The sequence below is a fragment of the Cynocephalus volans genome, chromosome 1 (genome assembly GCF_027409185.1).
Source record: "Cynocephalus volans isolate mCynVol1 chromosome 1, mCynVol1.pri, whole genome shotgun sequence".
Taxonomy (NCBI): domain Eukaryota; kingdom Metazoa; phylum Chordata; class Mammalia; order Dermoptera; family Cynocephalidae; genus Cynocephalus; species Cynocephalus volans.
Window position 1 is genome coordinate 221,164,311 of NC_084460.1, and position 23,562 is coordinate 221,187,872.

Here is a 23,562-nt window from a genome sequence, read left to right on the forward strand (position 1 = left end):
GAGGCGATCGACGACTGCGGCGCGCTGCTGCCTGTTGGATTGGCTCGAGCCTCTCCCGCCAGGCCTGTCCTACTCCCGCGCGCTCCTGGGCCCGCCCCTGCCGCCATCTTGGACTAGGAAGGAGCGGGGCGCAAGCGTGATTAAACAGCCCGAGCCAGGAAAGCCGAACTCTGGCAGCGTCTTGGTGCCGAGGGGCAGCGGCGGAGAGGACCCCGTCCTGATCTTCGTACGCTGGAAAAAATATCCGGGTGACGCTGGTAGGCGCTAGGGCCCCGCAGTCTGGCGCGTCCTCCGCCCCCTCGCGGCGAGACGCCTTGCTCTCCCGGCTTCTCCCGCCCCTGCTCCGGTCTCCTCCCTCTGTTGAAAGCTGCCCGGGAAAGTGGTTGGCGGGAGCGGGCCCAGGCCCCTGCGCGGCGTGGGCCCGGGTGCGTGTGGCCGGGCGCCAGACAAGGTTAGCGCTTGGGTTTGTGCGCCGAAGGCCCGGGGTGTAGGTGCGGCGGGGCGGAAGGCCGGGGGCGGGAGTGCGGGTGCGGAGCCCGAGTCTCGCTGGGCCGCCGCGGGGCTGTTTCCATCGGTCACTGGGTTTTCTTTTTCGGTGCGGGCCTCAGGGTGGCCGACATGATGGCCCTGGGTCAGAGCCCCCTCGTGCCGCTGTTGGAGACTTTGGAAGACCCTTCTGCCTCCCATGGAGAGCAGACTGACGCTTACCTAACTCTGACCAGGTGAGGCCTGATGGAGTAGGGGTAGGAGGGCGCTGTGCTGAGGCTTGGGGAGGAAGAAGATGGTTGGGTGGGGTGCGCTGCGTTACTGAACTCTAAAAGTCTGGCAGATGTGAGGACGACAGGGGTCGTGGACCAGGTGCGGGGGTGGCGGGGGCATGCTAAGTGACGTTCGCGGGTGCTGCTGCAGTTCTTAAGGTGTTAGGAACGAAGGAGCCTGCACGTGTGTATTGCAAGCGAGGGCTTAAAGTTTTGGTTGGAAGTCCCTGGAGGAGTGGTTTTCAGTGTATTGGGAAAACGTGGCAACCCAGAATTGATTTTTTAGTAGAGCAATAACCAGATTGTAATTTTAATTGCGAAATGCCTCAAGATATTTTTATAGAAATTTACTAAACCCTTTATAAAGGTTTGGCAAATTGTTAATAAATTTGTAACTAGGGATGGAGATCCCTGTCCTGTCTTCACATAGTGAAACTGTCAAAACTTGCATACACTGTGGATGCAAAAAGTTATTCTTGGGTCTTTTTTGCACTTATTTCTGGTCTGTGTTGCAGTATATAGTCTGTATATCTTTAAGTATCTTAAGGACTGATTCAGTTCATTTGCAAGAGTTCTAAAGTAATCTTTTTAAAGGTTATGCAGGTATTTTAGGGAGTTAGTACAGGACTTTTTTGTTTTTTCCATTTGCTTGAACTTGTATTCTTTCTGCTTTTTAAGTCGAATGACTGGAGAAGAAGGAAAAGAAATAATTATAGAAATTGAGAAGAAACTTCCTCAGCTGTACAAGGTTTTAAAGGTATGTATCTGTTTATGAAATAGTTGTTCCTTTGGGTGGTTTTAAGAAATTTTACCATCTGATTCATAAAAACTTTGAATCTAAAATAAAACAACAACAATAATATTGACTGGATTATTATAATACTATTTATTGGTTACTTACACTTCACCAGGTACTCTACCTTACAGCTTTCTCTCACTTAATTCTCCATACCTCCATAAGATTACTCTTCAATCCCCACTTTGTAGATGATGAGATTGGTTTAATTTGTCTAAAGTCACCCAAGGTCACTTGTTCTTTTAACTTGAAAGCAGTGATCAGAGATTATTTAATGTTTTCTTTCCTTTTGGGAATGTACTTCTAAATAAGTGATTCTAAAATTATAATTAAAAGTAAAAAAAAGAAAATTGTAATTATTTTTGGCCTACTCTCTAGATAGCATCCTTTTTTTTTTTTTTTTTTTTTTAAATCTTCACTCACCCTCAATTTTTGCCACTCATTCCTGGTTAGGAAACCGTTATTGTGGTTATTGTTTTTGCTTGTTTACAGGGAGGTGGTTTAGTGTGATATCAAACTAAGGACCTATGTGCTAACTTGACTACTGAGGGGCTCTGTGACCTTCTCTAACACATAACTTTTTAATTTCCTTCTTTTTAGAATGAAGGGTTGAACCAAATCTCTAGCATCCCTTTAAGTTCATATTTTTATACTGTTTTTGTGCTTTTAAACAAGTATTCTATCAAAACATTTGTACATTTTACCATGATTTGTGGCTAAATGTTAAAGCATTTGAGATACTGTCTACCCTAAGAATTGCTGTCCTAGTCATCAACATTTTTTGTTCATGTAAGCAGGGACTTAATTATGTGGTAATTACTTAAATACTACTAATGGCATATATTGTTTATTATCCCATTATTTCTCATTATTATATTCCACTTTCCAGCAATGTATATATGGGTTTTTTAAATTTTATTTTATTTATTTATTTATTTATTTTTTTGGTGGCTGGCTGTTATGGGGATACAAATCTGTGACCTTGGTGTTATAAGGCTGTGCTCTATCAAACTGAGCTAATCGGCCAGCCCTCCAGCAGTGTATTTGATGTGAAGACATGCACCTTTATATATGTAATACATATGTGATATATCTGAGAGCATATAGGATCAGGAACTCTACTGCATGCATTTTTGAGGCAAGTTGCACGGTTTGTAAATAAGGTTTGTAGTTAAAATGCCTGATGAATTATTTGGAAACTCATGGAACATTGATAATAGGACAGACAACACAAGCTTTCCAAGTGAATTAAACAATGAAAGAATAATTGAATTCCTTCACAACAGGAACTACACTAGGTAAAATAGAGCATGTTTCTATGTTGCTGTTTAGGAATCCACAACATTCTTGAAGATAAGACGAAAAATGTTAAGGAACACATTCAAACAAATAATGTTCAATAAAAGTTGATCACAGATGTGTGCTAGTTATCCTGGAGGTAGACTTATAGCTCTTAAAAGCCTTACTTAGTCTGAACTGGTTGCTGTTGTATCTGTTACACCCTAGGGTTTAGTTTTTTGGGGTTTTTTTTTGTTTGATTGATTATGTCTGCTCATATATTTAACTAACACTTGCTATTCTTCCTGGTCAAGAATAACACTAAGTTGGGGATTCCTTGGATATTTGATTTAGAGAGATATGGGGTATTTTGAAGATAAATCACTTTGGAGTAGGAAATGCTAAAATGAAGAGGGACATAGTGTTTCCTGTAAACTTGAGGGATATATTGAGACTCAAATTGACATATTTGGGCTTTTATAGCTTTTACATATGTAGTGTGGGTTGGGCTTTCAATTCTGATTGACTAAAGTGATTGATTAAAACTTTTTTATCTATAAAGTAGGGATTTAAATTTTTTTTTTTTACTTTAAGATTGAGATAATGCTCAAAGTTCCTAGCACTATTAGATATATAGTAAATGTTACATTTCAACCCCTTTGTTCTCCCAGTCTTTGTGGAAGAGGTGTCACTCCATTTTGAAGCTACTATGTCGGCTTTTGCATTTGAAGGGCCTTACTCCTATTCTTTATTTCCTGTCTAATGTCTTCAGCATCTTTCATAATTTTTCATTGCTTTCACATATGTAGAGATGTCTTATATCTGTTAATAAAAATGTTCTTTTATTTAGTTGATCTCTGTCTTTATTTGCCAGCTGTGTGTGTATATGCCTCCTGATCTTACTCCTTTTTAACCTACTTACAAAGATTTGTTGATAGGTTAGATTAAAATGTAATGAATTTGCTTGTTTTGTAATCAACTTTTGCTGTCTAGAGCAAAATTATTGATTTATAATTGTACTTATTTGTAATAAATATGATTTTGTTTTTGTAGACCCACATTTCCAGTCAAAACTCAGAGCTGAGTAGTGCTGCTCTACAGGCCTTGGGGTTTTGCTTATATAATCCGAAAATTACCTCAGGATTATCAGGTAGATAAATTTGTTATGACTATTAATGTTTTTTAGAGTTTATAAATACTCGTATAAATAATTGGATGCTGTTAAAAGTACTGTTACCTCTGGATTAGTTTCATTACTCGTAGTTCAGAATTTGCTTTTAAGAAAGAAATAATGTTTGGATTATTATCATCTTGATATAGCTTTAACTTTGATACTATAAAATTTTCTCTAAAAAATAAGACTGGAAATGATACATGTTTAGGTGATAGATATGCTAACTCTTCTGATTAGATCATTATACAGATCTTTATACATAATATGCATGGGGGTGTTTTGTTTGTTTTGGGTAGTTGGCCACTCCTGGGATCTGAACCCATGACCTAGGGGTTATAAAGCTGTGCTCTACTGAATTGAGCTAACTAGCCAGCCCTGTGAGCATGTATTGAAACAACAAATTGTATCACAGGAACGTGTACGTTGGAAAAAAAAAAAGTTATAACACCAAGGTCAAGTTGGGCTTGAACCCCCATATGAGCCAGCCACCCTCTCCACCCCCCCAAAATTGTGAAACACCATGTAGGCAATAAAAGTTGGTTCTTAAGAAAAAATTTACTCTGGTTTCTGTTCAGATCATGTAAATCTTTCCTCTTTTACTAAAGATATCCATGGAGAGGAACAATAAAAATAAAAAATAAGGTTATTTATACATAATGGCTATAAAAATGGAAACTTTCATTTAGGCATATGCACTAAAGAACATGCTGAATTGTAAAGTTCTTTTACATAGTTGTAAATGTGGGATTATTTGGAACTAAAGATGGTAATGAAAGCATGGAACCTGATGCTTTCCATGTTTTCAAGTAGTCTGAACTGTTTGTTGCTTTGTAGTTAGTAGTTTGCCATTGTAAGGGAAACTCGAGGTGATGTTTAAAGAGGGGAAATTAGGAATAGAATATATATGGATGTCAGAAAGTGGTTAACATGTTTTGTTCTGAGGGAAAAGTTCTTTAAGTGTTAGCAGTCTAACATAGGAGTTCTTTTTGGAGCAGAGATTGAGAATTTATAACATTGTTGACAAAAATTTTCTTGTATATTCAAATCTGTTGGTGATACCTATACTTTTTTTTATTTGTTTTTGTTTTTTGGTCCCAGTGTTGACCATAATACAGTTATTTCAGTTGCACAGAATATCTGGTTTGGAGTCTACTAGGTATTTTTCTCTGAATATGCTTTCCCCTCTGATCTGAAATTTGTGTTTGGGGAAGAAGTTTCATTTCATCAGTGGTTCTCTGATACTTCTCTCTGGATGTACATTTAAGTTTTTGAAGAGTATGTTTCTTTTTGTCTACTTTTAATTTGAGATTTTATTTTTTTTTAAAAGATGACCGGTAAGGGGATCTCAACCCTTGGCTTGGTGTTGTCAACACCTCACTCAGCCAGTGAGCCAACCGGCCATCCCTATATAGGATCTGAACCCACGGCCTTGGTGTTATCAGCACCGCACTCTCCCGAGTGAGCCACGGGCCGGCCCCTAATTTGAGATTTTAAAGGGTGTAAACTAGGGCTGGCCCGTGGCTCACTCGGGAGAGTGTGGTGCTGATAACACCAAGGCCCCGGTTCGGATCCCATATAGGGATGGCCGGTTCGCTCACTAGCTGAGCGTGGTGCTGACAATGCCAAGTCAAGGGTTAAGATCCCTTTACCAGTCATCTTTAGAAAAAAAAAAGGGGGGGGGGTGTAAACTATTTCACATAATTAAAATTAAACTGCTTGTTTTTCAGAGGCAAATATTCAAGAACTGCTTTCAAAACTGAATGATATTGTTAAGAGTTCAGACAAAAATGTACGTACCAGGGCACTCTGGGTTATATCGAAGCAGACGTTTCCCACTGAAGTTGTTGGCAAAGTGGTGAGTATAGTTTTATATTTGTCTTCTTAACTATATGCTAATAAAAAGAATTCAGGCTTATTTGATTTGTGTTAATTTTGATTTGTGTTCTGTCTTTTAGGTGTCCAGTATAATTGATTCATTAGAAATAGTATTTAATAAAGGAGAGATGCATTCTGCCATTGTTGATTTTGAAGCAATAAATGTTATCATAAGGTATGCATTTGGATGCTCTGCAGTTTGGAAGAATCATTTCAGTAAATTTAGAATTTACTTCAAGGAGTGGACTTTTGGGATTTAAATGAGATAGACATTGAAAGAAGGGAATGTCTTGTAGACTGAAAGACTCAAGAAAAAAAGGTAACAGGAAGAAGATGATGTAGATGTGTATAAGTTAATACATTTGCTTATTGTTATTGAGATAGTCTTAAAAGTTAAGTACTGGTTATGGTCCTGCCAATAACACAATTTTGGTTTAAAAAATTATCTGTTAATGCTTTTGCAAGGGTTTAAAAAATAGTGTAATACTCATAAGTGGGATATAGGGGATGGGATTTTTAGGAAGGCAGTCATAGTGTGTTTCAAGGAACAGAAATATCCCTCTTCTCATCCTTGCTCTTTAACAGACATGCTAATGCTTTAAAACTCTGACATGATTTCTGTTTTCCCTTGTTTTTCATTCTTTAAAATTTTCTTTGGTCATTGAGCTATTTTCTTTAACTCCTTATATTCTGATGCTGTGATGGATACTCAGATTTTATCACAGTTCTCTGGCTGTCTTCTATAAGATTGTTGAATTTAATAGTATAATGAATTAGTACATTTGGCCCTTTGTTGTGCATCTGCAGATTCAACCAACCGTGGACTAAAAATAATTCCCCCCCCAAAAATTGCATCGGTACTAAACATGTACAAAGTTGTTTTTCTTGTCATTATTCCCTAAGCAGTAGGGTATAACTGCTGTTTACATAGCATTTGCCTTGTATTAGGTATAATAAGTAATCGAGAGATAATTTAAAGCATACGGGAGAATGCATGTAGATTATATGCAAATACTGTGCCATTTTATACTAGGAACTTGAGCATCTGCAGATTTTGGTATCTTGGGAGGTCCTGAAACCAGTCCACAACGGATACCTAGAGACAGCTGTATTTAAAATTTTTTTTGGTCTGAAGTTGAGATAAGGTGTCCTCCATATTTAAAAATAAAAACAATAAAGAAATGTACAAAATTAGCAAGCAAAAATTAGACTTCTCATGTATATATATGTTTATGTATATATAGTATTCTGTGACAGATTGGTTATACCGTGTGTATTTATGTGTGTTCCTTATTTTTCTGGTAGGTTATGCTTAAAAAGTGAGGTCAAGCTAATTTATTTTTTGATATCTCTAATATAGGCTAATTGAGCAAACCCCAATTCAGATGGGAGAAGAGTCAGTGAGGTGGGCAAAACTAGTCATACCTTTAGTGGTTCATTCAGCACAGAAGGTACATTTGCGGGGAGCGACTGCTCTAGAGATGGGAATGCCATTGTTGCTTCAGAAACAACAAGAAATAGCATCTATTACAGAGCAACTTATGACTACTGTAAGTATTCATGTAAGGATTTTCTGGATATTGCATTAGAAAGTTCCGCACTAAGTTTAAAATACTTTCTGGACTCATTGGTATAATTGCACTATGATCTGGAGTTTAGCTTTGAATTAAAACATAAAGAGTTGCTTAAATTAGTGTAGGTATATTGCTCATACATAACAGTAAAGAAATCTGTCCTTTTATTGTTACTACCATCTAGGCATTTTACCCCATCCCCAATGAATGGTGAATAGAAAGAGATTGTATTTCTGAAAAAGGGAGGAGAGCATTAACTGTGTTATCCAAATAGATATAAATTTAATGCACAAACTTATCTGGTTTGTACAATTTTCTAGTTGTTACTTGCCTCAGATTTTAAGTTTTCCAGGCTTTATTCTTGTAACATTGATCGGGCAACTGTTCTGTGCAGTGCATTGTTAGGCATTGTTAGTATAGTGAACAAAAGGGGCTTTTGGAGCTTAGTTTCTAGTGGAGAAAGAAAGTTTATAGTGTACTAAGTGACGCGTGCTATAGAGAAAAGCAGGGACTGGATAGAGAGTGCCGTCAGAGAGGAATGGTGAGGTGGTCAGAGAAGGTAAAAGAAAAGGACATTTGAACAGTGATTTGAAAGCAGTACTAGAGTTAGCCATGTGAATGATGTGAGATAAGCTCATTCCAGGCAGGAGAACCAGTGAGAGCAAAAGGCCTTCCTCTTATGGTTTGTGTACCTGCTTGGTGTTGAGGGAACACTGTGGGCAGTGTGACAGCAGTGGAGTGAATGTGGATGAGAGGAGTGGGAGGTGATGTCAGAGGAACAGAGGACCAAATCACAAAGGACCTTGGTTTTTGCTCTGAGTTATATGAAAATCCGTCCTTGAAGGTTTTGAGCCTAGGAGTGATGTATTAACTTGGGTTTCAAAGGATCACTCTGGCTGTGTTGAGAGTAGACTGTAGGGTAGGTGGTTGAGTAGGAACAGAGAGACCAGCTAGAGGGTACTGCAGTAATCCAGGCAGTAGGGGAGCCTTCCAGATTCTAAAACCTGGGATTTCGTTTATTTTTTAAAATTCAGGAGGCCTCTTGGTAATGTTTAGCATGTAATAAAGTAACTTCAATATCTTTGTGAATTGTTTCATTCTGATAAATTCACTCACTTTTAATAGCATATATAAAATTCTTTATAAATTTGAACTAAAATTTTCTCAGGTGTCTGTTGTCTATGAAGCTATTAATAATTTATGGTTTTAATAGTGTGCAAAGTTTAATATGTTATCATTTGAACTCTAGTTAATGATGTGCATGCCCAAATTTTTAGAGAAAAGTATATTGATAGAAAAAATAAGCTGGATGGTAGGGTGGCCAGATATGTGATAAGACAAACAGTAAAATGTTGATGGTAGAATCTAGTTGTTTGTTTGAATATTCATTGTAAAACTTTTAGATTTGCTATAATGCTTTAGAGTTTGTCTTTGGATGTTGGCGGGGGGTGGAGTGTTTTGGATTTTGGCTGAGAGAATCAGTTTTTGAAAATTATTTCTTCGATACTGGATATTTTTTTGGTAAGTATTTTTGCTTTTGTTTGCAGAAATTGATCTCGGAACTCCAAAAGCTATTTATGAGTAAAAATGAGACTTATGTCTTGAAATTATGGCCTTTGTTTGTCAAACTTCTTGGAAAGGTAAGTGACACAGTTAATGCTCCACAATTTTTACACTCCAGACCCTTTCTTTTGGGGGGGGGGGTGAGGGTGTCTGGCTGGTACAGAGATAGAGCTCTGAACCTTGACGTTATCAGCACCATGCTGTAACCAAATGAGCTAACCAGCCAGCACCTGGAGTCTTTCGTTTCTTTACTCTTCCTTAGTACAGTTGATCCTTATTGTTCATACATGCCTGGTTTGCAAATTTGCCTGCTCACTAAAATTTATTTGTAAACCTGAAATCAGTACTTGTGTTGCTTTTGCTGTCATTTGTAGACACCCAGAATGGCAGAGAATTTGAGTCCCCAACAGATGTTCCGAGCTGAGTTTAAGCAGTGTTACACTTAGCCTTTTTGTTTTTAGCTCTCGTACTTTAAACAAGCGTTCTTTTCGTGGTCCATTTAGTGCCACGTTTTTCATATTTTTGGGGCTTTTCTTGGTGATTCCACTGCTTAAAATGTCCCCCAAGTGTAGGGTTAAGTGCTGTCTAGTTAGTGTTTCTAAGTGTAGAAAGGCTGTGATGTGACCTATGGAGAAAAATGTATGTTAAATAAGCTTTGTTTAGGCATTTGTTGGCCATTAGTTTAATGTTAGGGAATCAACAATATAAAATAAGGCATTTTTAAAAAACATAAAGCAAGGTTATATGTTGAACAGCTGACAAAAGCATTATGACCAGAGACTCAAACTTAACCCTGTATTTCCCATAGGAGCGATGGCTCAGTATTTGCTAATTTAGTGTTTGAGGCAACCATAGAACTTAACTATAGAAAGTAATTAGAATCAATTGTATGTATGTTAAGTCATTATCTAAGCCAGTTTTTTTAGGGTGGGTTGTACTTTTTTATGCGGTAAATAAACATAAGTGGTTTAACCATTCCTAAGTGTATAGTTCAGTGGCATTAAGTACATTCACAATATTGTGTAAACATCACTATTTATACCCAAAACATTTTCATTACCCCCAACAAAAAACTGTACGCATTAAGCAATAACTCCTACTCTTCTTACCCCCCAGCTCCTAGTAATCTCTATTCTACTTTCTGTCTTTATTAATTTGCTTATTCTAGGTACCTCATATTAGTGGAGTCATAAAAAATTTACCATCCTTTGACATATTTCATTAATCATGTTTTCAGAATTCATCCATGTTGTAGCAGATATTAAAATTTAATTCCTTTCTTAGGAATGAATAGGGCCGGCCTGTGGCTCACTTGGGAGAGTGTGGTGCTGATAACGCCAGGGCCAGGGGTTCGGATCCTATATGGGGATGGCCGGTTCGCTCACTGGCTGAGCGTGGTGCTGACAACACCAAGCCAAGGGTTGAGATCCCCTTACCGGTCATCTTTTAAAAAAAAAAAAAAAAAAAAAAATACTCCATTGTATGTATATGCCACATTCTGTTTATCTGTTCATCTGTTGATAGAAATTTGGGTTTTTGGCAGTTGTGAATAATGCTGCTGTAAATATTGGTATATAAAGACCTGTTGGAGTCCCAGCTTTCAGTTTTTTGGATATATACCTAAAAGTGGAATGCTGGGTCATATGGTAATTCTATGCTTAACTTTTGAGAAATCACCAAATTTTTTCAACAGAAGCTGCACCATTTTACGTTCCCACCAGTAACATACTAGGGTTCCAATTTCTCGGGATCCTTCCTATCTCCCTTTATTTCCCACTTTTTTGATCATAGCCATTATAGTGGATGTGAAGTGGGATCTCAAAGTGGTTTTAATTTACAAATATTCCATTCTGTAGGTTACCTTTTTGTTTTCGTGATGGTATCCTTTGCACAAAAGTTTTGATTTCTTTTCTTTTCTTTTTCTTTTTCTTTTTTTTAATAAAAAGATGACTGGTAAGGGGATCTTAACCTTTGACTTGGTTTGTCAACATCACGCTCTCCCAAGTGAGTTAACCAGCCATCCCTATGTAGGGATCTGAGCCCGTGGCCTTGGTGTTATCAGCATCACACTCTCCCAAGTGAGCCATGGTCCGGCCGTAAAAGTTTTGATTTTGATAAAGTACAATATATTTTTAAGAGTTTTATAGTTCTTGAGTTTAGATTTTTGAACCATTTTGAGTTAAATTTTGGATATGGTGTAAGGTAAACATCTACCTTCTTTTTCTTGTGGTTGTTCAGTTTTCCCAGAACCATTTGTTAAAGAGACTGTTTTCCTGTTGAATGGTTGTAGCACCCTTGTCAAGTCATTTGGACATAGGTATGGGATTTATTTCTGGGCTCAATATTCTATTCATTACCATACGTGTTAATTATTGTAGTTCTGTAGTAAGTTTGGAAGTCAATAAGTGTGAGTCCTCCAATTTTATTCTTTTTCAAGGTTGTTTTGGCTATATGAGGCTCTTGGCAATTCCATATGACTTTGAGGATCAACTTTTCTATATCTGTGAAAAAAAAAAGGCTATTTGGAATCTTGGTAGGGATTGCATTGAATCTGTAGATTGTGTTGCATAGTTGACATTTTAACAGTGTTAAGTCTTCCATATCCATGAACGTGGCTGTTTTTCCATTTGTTTAGATCTTTAATTTCTTTCAGCAATGCTTTGTAGTTTTCATCATACAGATCTTTCACCACTTTGGCTAGATGTATTCCTGAGTATTTAATTCTTTTAGGTACTATATATATATAAATAGAATTGCTTTTCTAATTTCCTTTTCAGGTTGTTCATTGCTGGTGTGTAGAAACACAGCTGCTTTTCATGTGTTGATCTTGTTCTGTGCAACCTTGTTGAATTCATTAGCTCTAGTAGTTTTCTTGTGAATTCTTTGTGATTTGCTAAGCCAGTTATTTTGTTGTTGTTACTGTTTACACTATTAAGCTTATATGTGGTTTATAGCCGCTTAGGACTGTTAAGGTTTATGTAATTTTGTTATGCATTTTTTATCATTTATCCATTTGCACTTTATTTTCCTTTTCGTTTGATATCATTTATCCATTTGCACTTTATTTTCCTTTTCGTTTGATATTATCTCCATTTGAATATATATAATATTTGGAAGTATTTTAGAAGTGGTCCAGTTTTCCTGATTTTCATCTCATTTTTATCATTAAGAGATATTTCCATTTTCTACATTTCTTTCTCATTTATAAAATTATATCTTTCCTTAACCAATTTTCCTTTTCTATTTCAGGCTGTTTGAAAAAGTTGTTTTATTAATTTCAGGGTTGTTTTTTCTCTAATATTGATTAGATTTTTTTCATATAGATACATATTTTCCTTGGTATTACCTTGATAAAATTAGGGATTTATCTACCTACTAAATTTTCTCTAATCTTTTAGAAGAGTTCTGTGTTAATGCATAATCTACTTCATTGAGCATTATTATGTTTTGTGTTCTTGAATTTTGAATGTATATACAGAATTCATTTTTTTCTTATATTTAAATTCCTAAGACTTTTACCTATCTTAAAACGCTTAACACATCTTTTTACATTTTGTTGGCAGTTTGCCTTTTATCTCCTTATGAACTTCCAAGAGCATATATTCAGTGAATGAATAGATAAATGAATGATAATAGTGCCTATATTTCATTTCATACATTTAAATAACTATGATTTTTTCCATTTTTTAGACCTTGCATCGAAGTGGGAGTTTCATCAATTCTCTATTACAGCTGGAAGAACTGGGGTTTCGTAGTGGAGCACCCATGATTAAAAAAATAGCTTTCATTGCTTGGAAGAGTTTAATAGATAATTTTGCTTTAAATCCAGGTAAATAAATAATTTAAAACGTTTGATTTTCTATGAATTCATTTTACTTAGATAAAAAATGAAGTTTTTCTGATTCTTTAGACTTTATATTGAAACTTAGTTATCACTGAATTTTATTTTAAGGGAGCAGGAATAAATTTGTAGCTAGATAGAATTCAAAGGCTAGACATTGAAAATCACAAATATAAAATTTGTCTTAAGTTGTCTAAAAAAGCTAAACAGTGAAAAATATCATTTGTGGCTTTCTTACTGTGCACAGTAGGTCCTCAAAAATTTCATGTAAAGATTCATACTGTCTTTTAGTTCAATTTTCCACAAATTTTTTGAAGTACCTTGTATGTTGTAAGCACAAAGTTGAGTTCTTTATGCACATTTTATTTAATCACAATAGACCTGAGATTTAAGTATTATTACTTAGTTTAGGGAGATTTAAGTAATTTACCCCAGGTCACATAGCCAGTAGATAATAGTAAATAATTGTGATTAGCAAGGAATAATAATATCAGTGCTGGTAACTTTTTTTTTTTTTTTTCCAAGATCTCTAGAAAAGTACCTAATAGGGGGTTAACACTAATATATGAAAGTGATTCATTTTAATTACCTTAACCATATCCTCCTATTATCCAGTGAAGTTGTTTGATATGTATTTATGATGAAGAGTGTTTAGCTCAAAAGTAAGTTAGTATGTACTTAACAACTGGGTAGATTTAATCAATACATTATGCTTACAAGATCATCTAAGTAATTTTAATTTCATATTATATTTTTTCCTGGCAAAGACCATTAATTAATAAGGCTGGCCAGTTAGTTTAGTTGGTTAGAGCGTGGTGCTAGTAACATCAAGGTTCAGGGTTCAAGGATTCAGTCCCCGTATTGGCTGGCCAGCTGCCAAGAAAAAGAAAAGAAAAAAAAAATCCCAAAGACCATTAATCTATTTTCTCCCCCTTTTTAATGTGTTTTATAAGGTGATTATTTGCATTAACTATACAGTTCATCCTTGAACAGCACTGGTTTGAAATAAAAGGGTCCACTTATACATGGATTGTTTCCAATAAATGTATTGGAAATTTTTTTTGAGATTTGCAACAATTTGGAAAAACAAACCCTATAGCCCAGAAATAATGAAAATTAAGAAATAGTTAGGTATGTTATGAATGCATAAAATATATGTAGATTTTACTAGTCTTATCTATTACCATCAAATATACACAAATCTATTATAAAAAGTTAAAACTTGTCAAAACTTAGGCACACCAACACAGACTGCACGTGGTGCCATTTACAGTTCAGAGAAATGTAAACAAAGATGCAGTATTAAATCATTACTGCGTAAAATTAACTAGTACGTACTGTACTACTGTAATTTCATAGCCACCTCCTGTTGCTATTAAGGTGAGCTCAAGTGTTGCAACTATACATTTTAAAATGCCACGTGATTCCATCTTCGTGCGAGCAGTTCCCTCCAAGAAATTGTGTTTTATTATTTATTTATTTATTTATTTATTTTTTAAATTTTATTTTGTCGATATACATTGTGGCTGATTATTGCTCCCCATCACCAAAACCTCCCTCCCTTCTCCCTCCCCCCCCCAAACAATGTCCTTTCTGTTTGCTTGTCGTATCAACTTCAAATGTGGTTGTTATATCTTCCCCTCCCCCCCGTGTGTGTGTGTGTGTGTGTGTGTGTGTGTGTGTGTGTGTGTGTGAATTTATACATTAATTTTTAGCTCCCACCAATAAGTGAGAACATGTGGTATTTCTCTTTCTGTGCCTGACTTGTTTCACTTAATATAATTCTGTCAAGGTCCATCCATGTTGTTGCAAATGGCAGTATTTCATTCGTTTTTATAGCTGAGTAGTATTCCATTGTGTAGATGTACCACATTTTCCGTACCCAATCATCCGATGATGGACATTTGGGCTGGTTCCAACTCTTGCCTGTTGTAAAGAGTGCTGCAATGAACATTGGGGAACAGGTATACCTTCATCTTGATGATTTCCATTCCTCTGGGTATATTCCCAACAGTGGGATAGCTGGGTCGTATGGTAGATCTATCTGCAATTGTTTGAGGAACCTCCATACCATTTTCCATAGAGGCTGCACCATTTTGCAGTCCCACCAACAATGTATGAGAGTTCCTTTTTCTCCACAGCCTCGCCAGCATTTATCGTTCATAGTCTTTTGGATTTTAGCCATCCTAACTGGGGTTAGATGGTATCTCAGTGTGGTTTTGATTTGCATTTCCCGGATGCTGAGTGATGTTGAGCATTTTTTCATATGTCTGTTGGCCATTTGTATATCTTCCTTAGAGAAATGCCTACTTAGCTCTTTTGCCCATTTTTTAATTGGGTTGCTTGTTTTCTTCTTGTAAAGTTGTTTGAGTTCCTTATATATTCTGGATATTAATCCTTTGTCAGATGTATATTTTGCAAATATTTTCTCCCACTCTGTTGGTTGTCTTTTAACTCTTTTAATTGTTTCTTTTGCTGTGCAGAAGCTTTTTAGTTTGATATAATCCCATTTGTTTATTTTTCCTTTGGTTGCCCGTGCTTTTGGGGTCGTATTCATGAAGTCTGTGCCCAGTCCTATTTCCTGAAGTGTTTCCCCTATGTTTTCTTTAAGAAGTTTTATTGTTTCAGGGTGTATATTTAAATCCTTAATCCATTTTGAGTTGATTTTAGTATGTGGTGAGAGGTATGGGTCTAGTTTCATTCTCCTGCATATGGATATCCAGTTATCCCAGCACCATTTGCTGAAGAGGCAGTCCCTTCGCCAGTGAATAGGCTTGGTGCCTTTGTCAAAGATCAGATGGCAGTAAGTGTGTGGGTTGATTTCTGGATTCTCTATTCTATTCCATTGGTCAGTGTCTGTTTTTATGCCAGTACCATACTGTTTTGGTTATTATAGCTTTGTAGTATAGCTTAAAGTCAGGTAGTGTTATGCCTCCAGCTTTATTTTTTTTGCTGAGCATTGCTTTGGCTGTGCGTGGTCTTTTATTGTTCCATATAAATGTCTGAATAGTTTTTTCCATTTCTGAGAAAAATGTCTTTGGAATTTTGATGGGGATTGCATTGAATTTGTATATCACTTTGGGTAGTATGGACATTTTCACTATGTTGATTCTTCCAATCCAAGAGCATGGGATATCTTTCCATCTTCTTGTATCCTCTCTAATTTCTCTCAGCAGTGGTTTGTAGTTCTCATTATAGAGATTTTTCACCTCCTCGGTTAACTCAATTCCTAAGTATTTTATTTTTTTGGTGGCTATTGTGAATGGGCAGGCTTTCTTGATTTCTCGTTCTGCATGTTCACTGTTGGAGAAAAGAAATGCTACTGATTTGGGGCCGAGCCCGTGGCGCACTTGGTAGAGTGCTGCGCTGGGAGCACGGCGACGCTCCCGCCGCGGGTTCGGATCCTATATAGGACTGACCGGTGCACTCACTGGCTGAGTGCCGGTCACGGAAAAACGACAAAAAAAAAAAAAAAAAAAAGAAATGCTACTGATTTTTGTGTGTTGATTTTGTATCCTGCTACTGTGCTGAAATCATTTATCAATTCCAACAGTTTTTTTGTAGAGGTTTTAGGCTGTTCGATATATAGGATCATGTCATCTGCAAACAGGGACAGTTTGACTTAATCTTTTCCAATCTGGATGCCCTTTATTTCCTTCTCTTCTCTGATTGCTCTGGCTAGTACTTCCAACACTATGTTGAATAGGAGTGGTGAGAGTGGGCATCCTTGTCTAGTTCCTGTTCTTAAAGGAAAAACTTTCAGCTTTTCCCCATTCAGGATGATATTGGCTGTGGGTTTGGCATATATGCCTTTATTATGTTGAGATACTTTCCCTCTATACCTAACTTATACAGGGTCTTTGTCAAGAATGAGTGCTGAACTTTATCAAATGCTTTTTCAGCATCTATAGAGATGATCATATGGTCCTTGTGTTTGACTTTATTAATATGGTGTATCACATTTATTGATTTGCATATGTTGAACCAACCTTACATCCCTGGGATGAATCCCTCTTGATCATGATGAATAATTTTACGTATGTGTTGCTGTATTCTGTTCGCTAGTATTTTAGTGAGGATTTTTGCATCTATATTCGTCAAGGATATTGGCCTGTAGTTTTCTTTTTTGGTTATATCTTTACCTGGTTTTGGTATCAGGATGATGTTTGCTTCATAGAATGAGTTTGGGAGATTTGCGTCCATTTCAATCTTTTGGAATAGTTTGTAGAGAATTGGTGTCAGTTCCTCTTTGAATGTTTGGTAAAATTCTGCTGTGAATCCATCTGGTCCTGGGCTTTTCTTTGTGGGGAGCCTTCTGATAACAGCTTCAATCTCCTTTATTGTTATTGGTCTGTTCAAATTTTCTACGTCTTCACGGTTCAGTTTTGGGAGCTTGTGTGTGTCCAGAAATTTATCCATTTCCTCCAGATTTTCAAATTTGTTGGCGTATAGTTGTATATAGTAGTCTCGAATGATTCCTTGTATTTCAGATGAATCAGTTGTAATATCGCCTTTTTCATTTCTAATTTTTGTTATTTGAGTCTTCTCTCTTCTTTTTTTTGTTAGCCATGCTAATGGTTTGTCAATTTTATTTATCTTTTCAAAAACCAACTTTTTGATTCGTTGATCTTTTGAATTGTTTTTTGGTTTTCAATTTCATTCAGTTCTGCTCTGATCTTAATGATTTCTTTCCGTCTGCTAACTTTAGGTTTGGATTGTTCTTGTTTTTCTAGTTCTATAAGGTGAAGTGTTAGGTTATTCACTTGCCATCTTTCTATTCTTCTGAAGTGAGCGTTTAATGCAATAAATTTTCCCCTCAATACTGCTTTTGCAGTATCCCACAGGTTTTGGTATGATGTATCATTGTTTTCATTAGTTTCAATACATTTTTTGATTTCCTCCTTGATTTCTTCTTGGACCCATATGTCATTAAGTAGAATGCTGTTTAATTTCTATGTGTTTGTATAGTTTCCAGAGTTTCGTTTGTTATTAATTTCTAGTTTTAATCCATTGTGGTCTGAGAAGATACATGGGATAATTGCAATTTTTTTGAATTTATTGAGACTTGATTTGTGACCTAATATGTGATCTATCCTGGAGAATGATCCATGTGCTGCTGAGAAGAATGAATATTCTGAGGTTGTTGGGTGGAATGTTCTGTAGATATCTGCCAATTCCAATTGGTCTAGAGTCTTGTTTAGATCTTGTGTTTCTCTACTGATTCTTTGCCTAGATGATCTGTCTAATATTGACAGTGGAGTGTTCAGGTCCCCTGCTATTATGGTATAGGTGTCTATTTCCTTCTTTAGGTCTAATAGCGTTTGTTTTATAAATCTGGCTGCTCCAACATTGGGTGCGTACATATTTATGATTGTTATGTCTTCTTGATGGATCAGTCCTTTTATCATTAAGTAGTGTCCCTCATTGTCTCTTTTTATGGTTTTTAGTTTAAAGTCTACTATGTCAGATATAAGAATAGCTACTCCAGCTTGTTTTTCTTTTCTGTTTGCATGGTAAATCTTTTTCCATCCTTTCACTCTTAGTCTGTGTGAATCTTTATGGGTGAGGTGGGTCTCTTGTAGGCAGCATATAGTTGGGTCCTCCTTTTTGATCCAGTCAGCCAGTCTGTGTCTTTTAATTGGGGAATTTAAGCCTTTTACATTAAGAGTTGTTATTGAAAAGTGTTGATTTATTCCTAGCATTTTATTGGTTGTTTGGTTGTCTTAGGTGTCTTTTGTTCCTTGCTTTCTGATTTGCTGTTTGGTTTCTTTGTTTGTTGGTTCCTTAGGTTGTAGATAGTGTTTTTGTTAGCTTGTTTTCTCTTCATGAATGCCATTTTTATTATACTAGTGGGTTTAGATTTTTCTTGGATTTTTATGGCAGTGGTAGTTATTTTTCAGGAACCAAACCCAGTACTCCCTTGAGGATTTCTTGTAAGGGTGGTCGTGTGGTAGTGAACTCCCGCAGTTTTTGTTTGTCTGAGAAATATACTATTTGCCCCTCATTTCGGAAGGATAGCCTTGCAGGGTAGAGTATTCTTGGCTGGCAATCTTTGTCTTTTAGTATTTTGAAAATATCATCCCATTCCTTTCTAGCTTTTAGGGTTTGTGATGAAAAGTCTGATGTTAACCTGATTGGGGCTCCCTTATAGGTGATTTGACGCTTCTCTCTTGCAGCTTTTAAGATTCTCTCTTTGTCTCTGAGTTTTGCCAATTTGACTATGACATGTCTTGGAGAAGGTCTTTTTGGGTTGAATACATTTGGAGATCGTTGAGCTTCCTGGATCTGGAGATCTGTGATTTTTCCTATACCTGGGAAGTTTTCTGCCACTATTTTGTTGAATATGTTTTCAATAGAATCTCCATTTTCCTCCCCTTCTGGAATACCCATGACTCGGATATTTGATCGCTTAAGGTTGTCTGATATCTCTCTCAGATTTTCTTCAATGTCCTTGATTCTTTTTTCTTTCTTTTTGTCTGCTTGTGTTATTTCAAACAGCCCATCTTCAAGTTCAGAGGTTCTCTCTTCAACTTCGACAAGCCTGCTGGTTAAACTCTCCGTTGTGTTTTTTATTTCGCTGAATAACTTCTTCAGTTCAGCAAGTTCTGCTACATTTTTTTTCAGGACATTGATTTCATCGTACATTTCCTCTTTCAGATCCTGTATACTATTCCTCATTTCATCATGATGTCTAGCTGAGTTTTCTTGTATCTCATTCAGTTTCCTTAGAATTATCACTCGAAATTCCTTGTCAGTCATTTCAAGGGCTTCTTGTTCTATAGGATCTAGAGTTTGAGATTTATTAACTTTTGGTGGTGTACTTTCTTGATTTTTTGTATTTCTGGTATCTTTTTTTGGTGTTTATTCATTGTGGCAGGGGGTTTCACAGTCCACCGGTTTGAGACTAATGACTAACTAGGATATTGCTGTGGTTGCCAATTTTGTATGGCTCCCTCCGTGACTGCTCAGTTGGCCTCTAGTGCCTTGTGTGTGTGGTTGCCTCGGGTCTTGGGCTTCTCCGGGGAGCCACCTTTCTGGTCAGCTTGGACTCTGCTGGGCTGGTGGATCACGTACCACAGGGTGTGTGATCTCTGTTGAGCTTTCACTTCCTGTGCAGGACTTCTCCCCGTTCCGTGTGCTCTGGCCCAGGCTGTTAGATCATGCAGTGGCGACCCCACAGGGTGTGTGGTTTCTGTCTAGTCTCCACCTCCCTGGCCGCACGTCTCCCCACTCTGTGCGCACTGTGCTGGGCTGGGGCGTGTCTTCTGCACCCCTCGTCTATCAGCTGGGCCTTCAAGACCCTGCTCGGCACCGCCTCGCCCAGGAAGTCTACCAGGTTTCTGCTAGGCGCAGATGACCAGTCTCTCTGGGTGCCTTTGTAGCACTGTGTAGATCTTTCTCGGGTCTTGTTCACCATTGTATCCCCCCCGGCATAGACCGAACCTGCCAGCTCTCCGGCAGGTTCAAGCGGACCTGGGAACTCTCCTACCACACTATTCCCAACCAAAAATTCGTTAGGCTTTTTTCCAAACTGGTGGCCGCAGAGATGGTATCTGCCTCCCAGTAACAGGAAGTTTACCGGGGGCCGGAGTCCAGGGTGTGGTGGAGTGACAGTCGGCCCGCCCATACTTCCTTGCCCTCCCGACACTGGCCGGGGACGCCCCCTGCCACCAGCCCCACCAGAGAACCGCAGAGGGAGTGGGAGGGGAGGTCGGCCCGCAGGCTCCGGAAAGCCCCGCGTCGGGCCAAGCAAGTGGGAAGGCTCAGTGATGGCCGAGCCGGGCGGAGCTGCCCGCACCTGGGAAAATGGAGGCAGCACCAGGGCGGTGAATGGCCTGGTGGTGCAGGCGGGAGCCTCGTGGGCATCCGCCCCCCGAACAGAGCTGGGCCAAGGGTCACTCGCAGGGTTTTGCCAGGTTGGGTTTCTCACTCTGTCTCTGGTTTGTTGCCTTCCCTGTTCTCCAGGAAATTGTGTTTTAGCAATAAAAAGTGAACTCATGGTTTTATCTTCTTTATGGTTTTCTTAGTAGTTTTCTTTTCTCTCATTTTATTGTAAGAATACAGTATATAATACATATAGCATACAGAAAATGTGTTAATCGACTTTACATTATCAGGAATGCTTCCAGTCAACAGTAGGGTATTAGTAGTTAATTTGGGGGAAATCAAAAGTTACGTGTAGTTTTTTTTCTGGCTGTGCGGTGGGGTTGTTTCCCCTAACCCCTGCATTGTTCAAGAGTCATCTGTAATGACTTATTAAAAATACTGGTAAAAGTACATTTGGGGGCACAAATTTTATTTGAAATATCACTCATATTTTTTGGTTTATGAACTGGCAGGTATTTTGGCATATTCTATAAACCCAGTGGTATGAGGCAGTATTTGGGACTAAAATCTGTTGGAATTATGTATGGTTGCGTATAAAAGCATAAAATACTGACTTAAGAAAATGAAATGCTATGGTAGTTGGAATAAGTTTGGAGCTAGAGAGTCCATGACTGGTATTATGGATCGAGGAAGTCATCAAGGAATTAGACGTCTGTCTTGCTATTCTGTCATCCTCTATATGTCTAGATGCAGACTACAAGAAGGTGGGAAGGCAGAAGAGCAGAAAGAACCACTCAAGTCAGCTGGAAAGAACCCTATAAAGAGCCTTCCAAGAATCTCACATATGCTTCTATTTAAATCACATTGGGTAGAATGGCTAAATGGCAGAAAGTAGTAGAAAAAGTAGTAAAAAAAATTTTTAAGAAGTAGAAAAAGTAGTAAAAAATTGGGCACCCATCACTGTTCTGAGTAAAATCAGATTTTATAATAAAGGAAACTGGTTTATTGCATGACAGTAATCTCACCTACTGTACGGATATTATTGTGGAGTCCCTCTCATGTATAGAATAGGAGTTCAGAAAAGGAAGTTTCCTGGCCTGGAGAACTTGTTACCACAGTGAACTGACATTTTTTTTTTTTTTTTTTTTTTTTTGATAGAAGTGTTAATTGAAATAGCTAAATGACAGAGTGGTTGTAAGAAACATTGATGAATGCCATTCCACCAAATACATGGCTTGACTGATGTTTCAAATTCTTTTTCAAGTCTTTTTGACAAGTTACTTGAGCACAGAGTATGTCTTAATTTTATGTATCCCCAGTCCTACTCAAATGTTACACCACATCTGGCGTAAGTGTTTTGTTTAAAGAATTGGATTTTGTTTTCAGCTGAATTTTAACAATCTGATCATCATTGAGTTAGGATAGACCTGAATCTAAACGAATCTATTTAGACTTTCAAAATATAATCAGTGGCCCCAACAGTAGTGATGTGTGTTGGAATAAATTACTAATTGATTTGTTGAATTATAGCCTTTTTTTAACACAATGTAAAAATACGCCCCCGTTTCTTTGGGTAAATGGGGGTAATAAAGCTAAAGCAGCTAGGACAGTGTTATCTCAATATTTTGACATTTTGTGCTGGATATTTTGTTGAGGACTGTCCTGTGTGTTGCAGGAAGTTTAGCAGTATCCCTGGTCTCTGCTAGATGCCAGTAGCATCCCCCCAGTAGTAACCAAAAATATTGAAGACCTTGCCAGATATCCCCGATGAGAAATTCACCCCTTGTTCATAGTATCTAAAAATTATTACTTTTTTGTATATATTATTGCCTTATTTAAGTGTTTTTGGTCTAGTTTGTCAAAGTGAAAGTTTTAGTAGAGTAAGAACAAACAGCCTGGTGATTTATTTTTTAATTTTTTAATCTAGTCTCTTGTAAAAGGGGATATTATTGCATTTTTCATTCTTAAAATTTATTCTTTAGCTCTTAAATCTGAACTGTTTATTTTCTTTTAAGATATACTGTGTAGTGCAAAAAGACTCAAGTTGTTAATGCAGCCTTTGAGTTCCATTCATGTGAGGACAGAAACTCTAGCATTAACAAAGCTAGAAGTCTGGTGGTATTTACTGATGAGACTTGGACCTCATCTTCCTGCTAATTTTGAACAGGTAATGTAACAAGTGTTGACTATAGCACTTTGTGTTTTTTTATTAATGTGTTCTTAAATTCTTACCAGTTTAATCTTTTAGTGTTATTTTTGTGTTATGGATTAACAGACTACAATATATAAAAGATCTTTTTTGCTCCTGTCACAGAACTTGAGTTTATTACCTTCAAAGGATATTCACCAATTGCCTGAAATGGAGCTCCCAAAGCCTTTTCAGTCAGCAAACACTCAGATACCTCTTCTTACCCTAGTAGCATTATGATTTTAAAAAGGAACTTTTTTCTGAAAGGTTTAGAATATAATTGAGAGTAAAATCAACATCAGTGAAATAGAAATCAGGTGTTACACTGGGTAGACATGAAGTTGGATCAATTTTTATTTCTTTTTACAGGCTACGTAGTGATAACTAATCACTTAATTCCATTATCTGTTTGTTGTTGTTACAGATGATTTTACAGATTCCTTTGGGTTTTGATATCCTTATTGGCATTTAGATATAAAGTTTAATCTAAATTTTTTTTGCAATTCTACCCTTGGTTTTTGAATTGTTTTTTTTTTTTAACAGTTAAATGAAAAGAGGTAGATCTGATAACTTATTTTTTTTCATTTCTTTATTGCTTATCTTGGATTTTGGGGTACATTTTATTTGTGGACCTGTAATCTGTAGTCCTGCTTTCTGTATAAATGCACAGCAGGGAGTGCATTCTTGG

General features: G+C 37.2%; 1 protein-coding gene and 1 pseudogene across 4 annotated transcripts in view; both read left to right on the top strand.

The window, feature by feature from the left end:
- Positions 1-163: 163 nt before the first annotated feature.
- The window catches only part of RIF1 (replication timing regulatory factor 1), a 61,781-nt gene continuing 38,382 nt past the window's right edge, over positions 164-23,562 (top strand). For 3 of the 4 annotated variants that reach the window (XM_063099590.1, XM_063099604.1, XM_063099607.1), the window contains exons 1-10: positions 164-257; positions 609-722; positions 1,437-1,515; positions 3,886-3,982; positions 5,734-5,861; positions 5,962-6,056; positions 7,242-7,431; positions 9,003-9,095; positions 12,709-12,847; positions 22,702-22,853. In XM_063099590.1, coding sequence (XP_062955660.1) covers positions 619-722; positions 1,437-1,515; positions 3,886-3,982; positions 5,734-5,861; positions 5,962-6,056; positions 7,242-7,431; positions 9,003-9,095; positions 12,709-12,847; positions 22,702-22,853 — 1,077 coding nt within the window. In that variant the 5' untranslated portion in view covers positions 164-257; positions 609-618. Of the gene's footprint in view, positions 258-376; positions 452-608; positions 723-1,436; positions 1,516-3,885; positions 3,983-5,733; positions 5,862-5,961; positions 6,057-7,241; positions 7,432-9,002; positions 9,096-12,708; positions 12,848-22,701; positions 22,854-23,562 lie in introns of those variants that run through there. The other variant, XM_063099599.1, reaches the window with a different exon arrangement.
- LOC134365017 (U5 spliceosomal RNA) lies at positions 4,562-4,668 on the top strand (annotated as a pseudogene).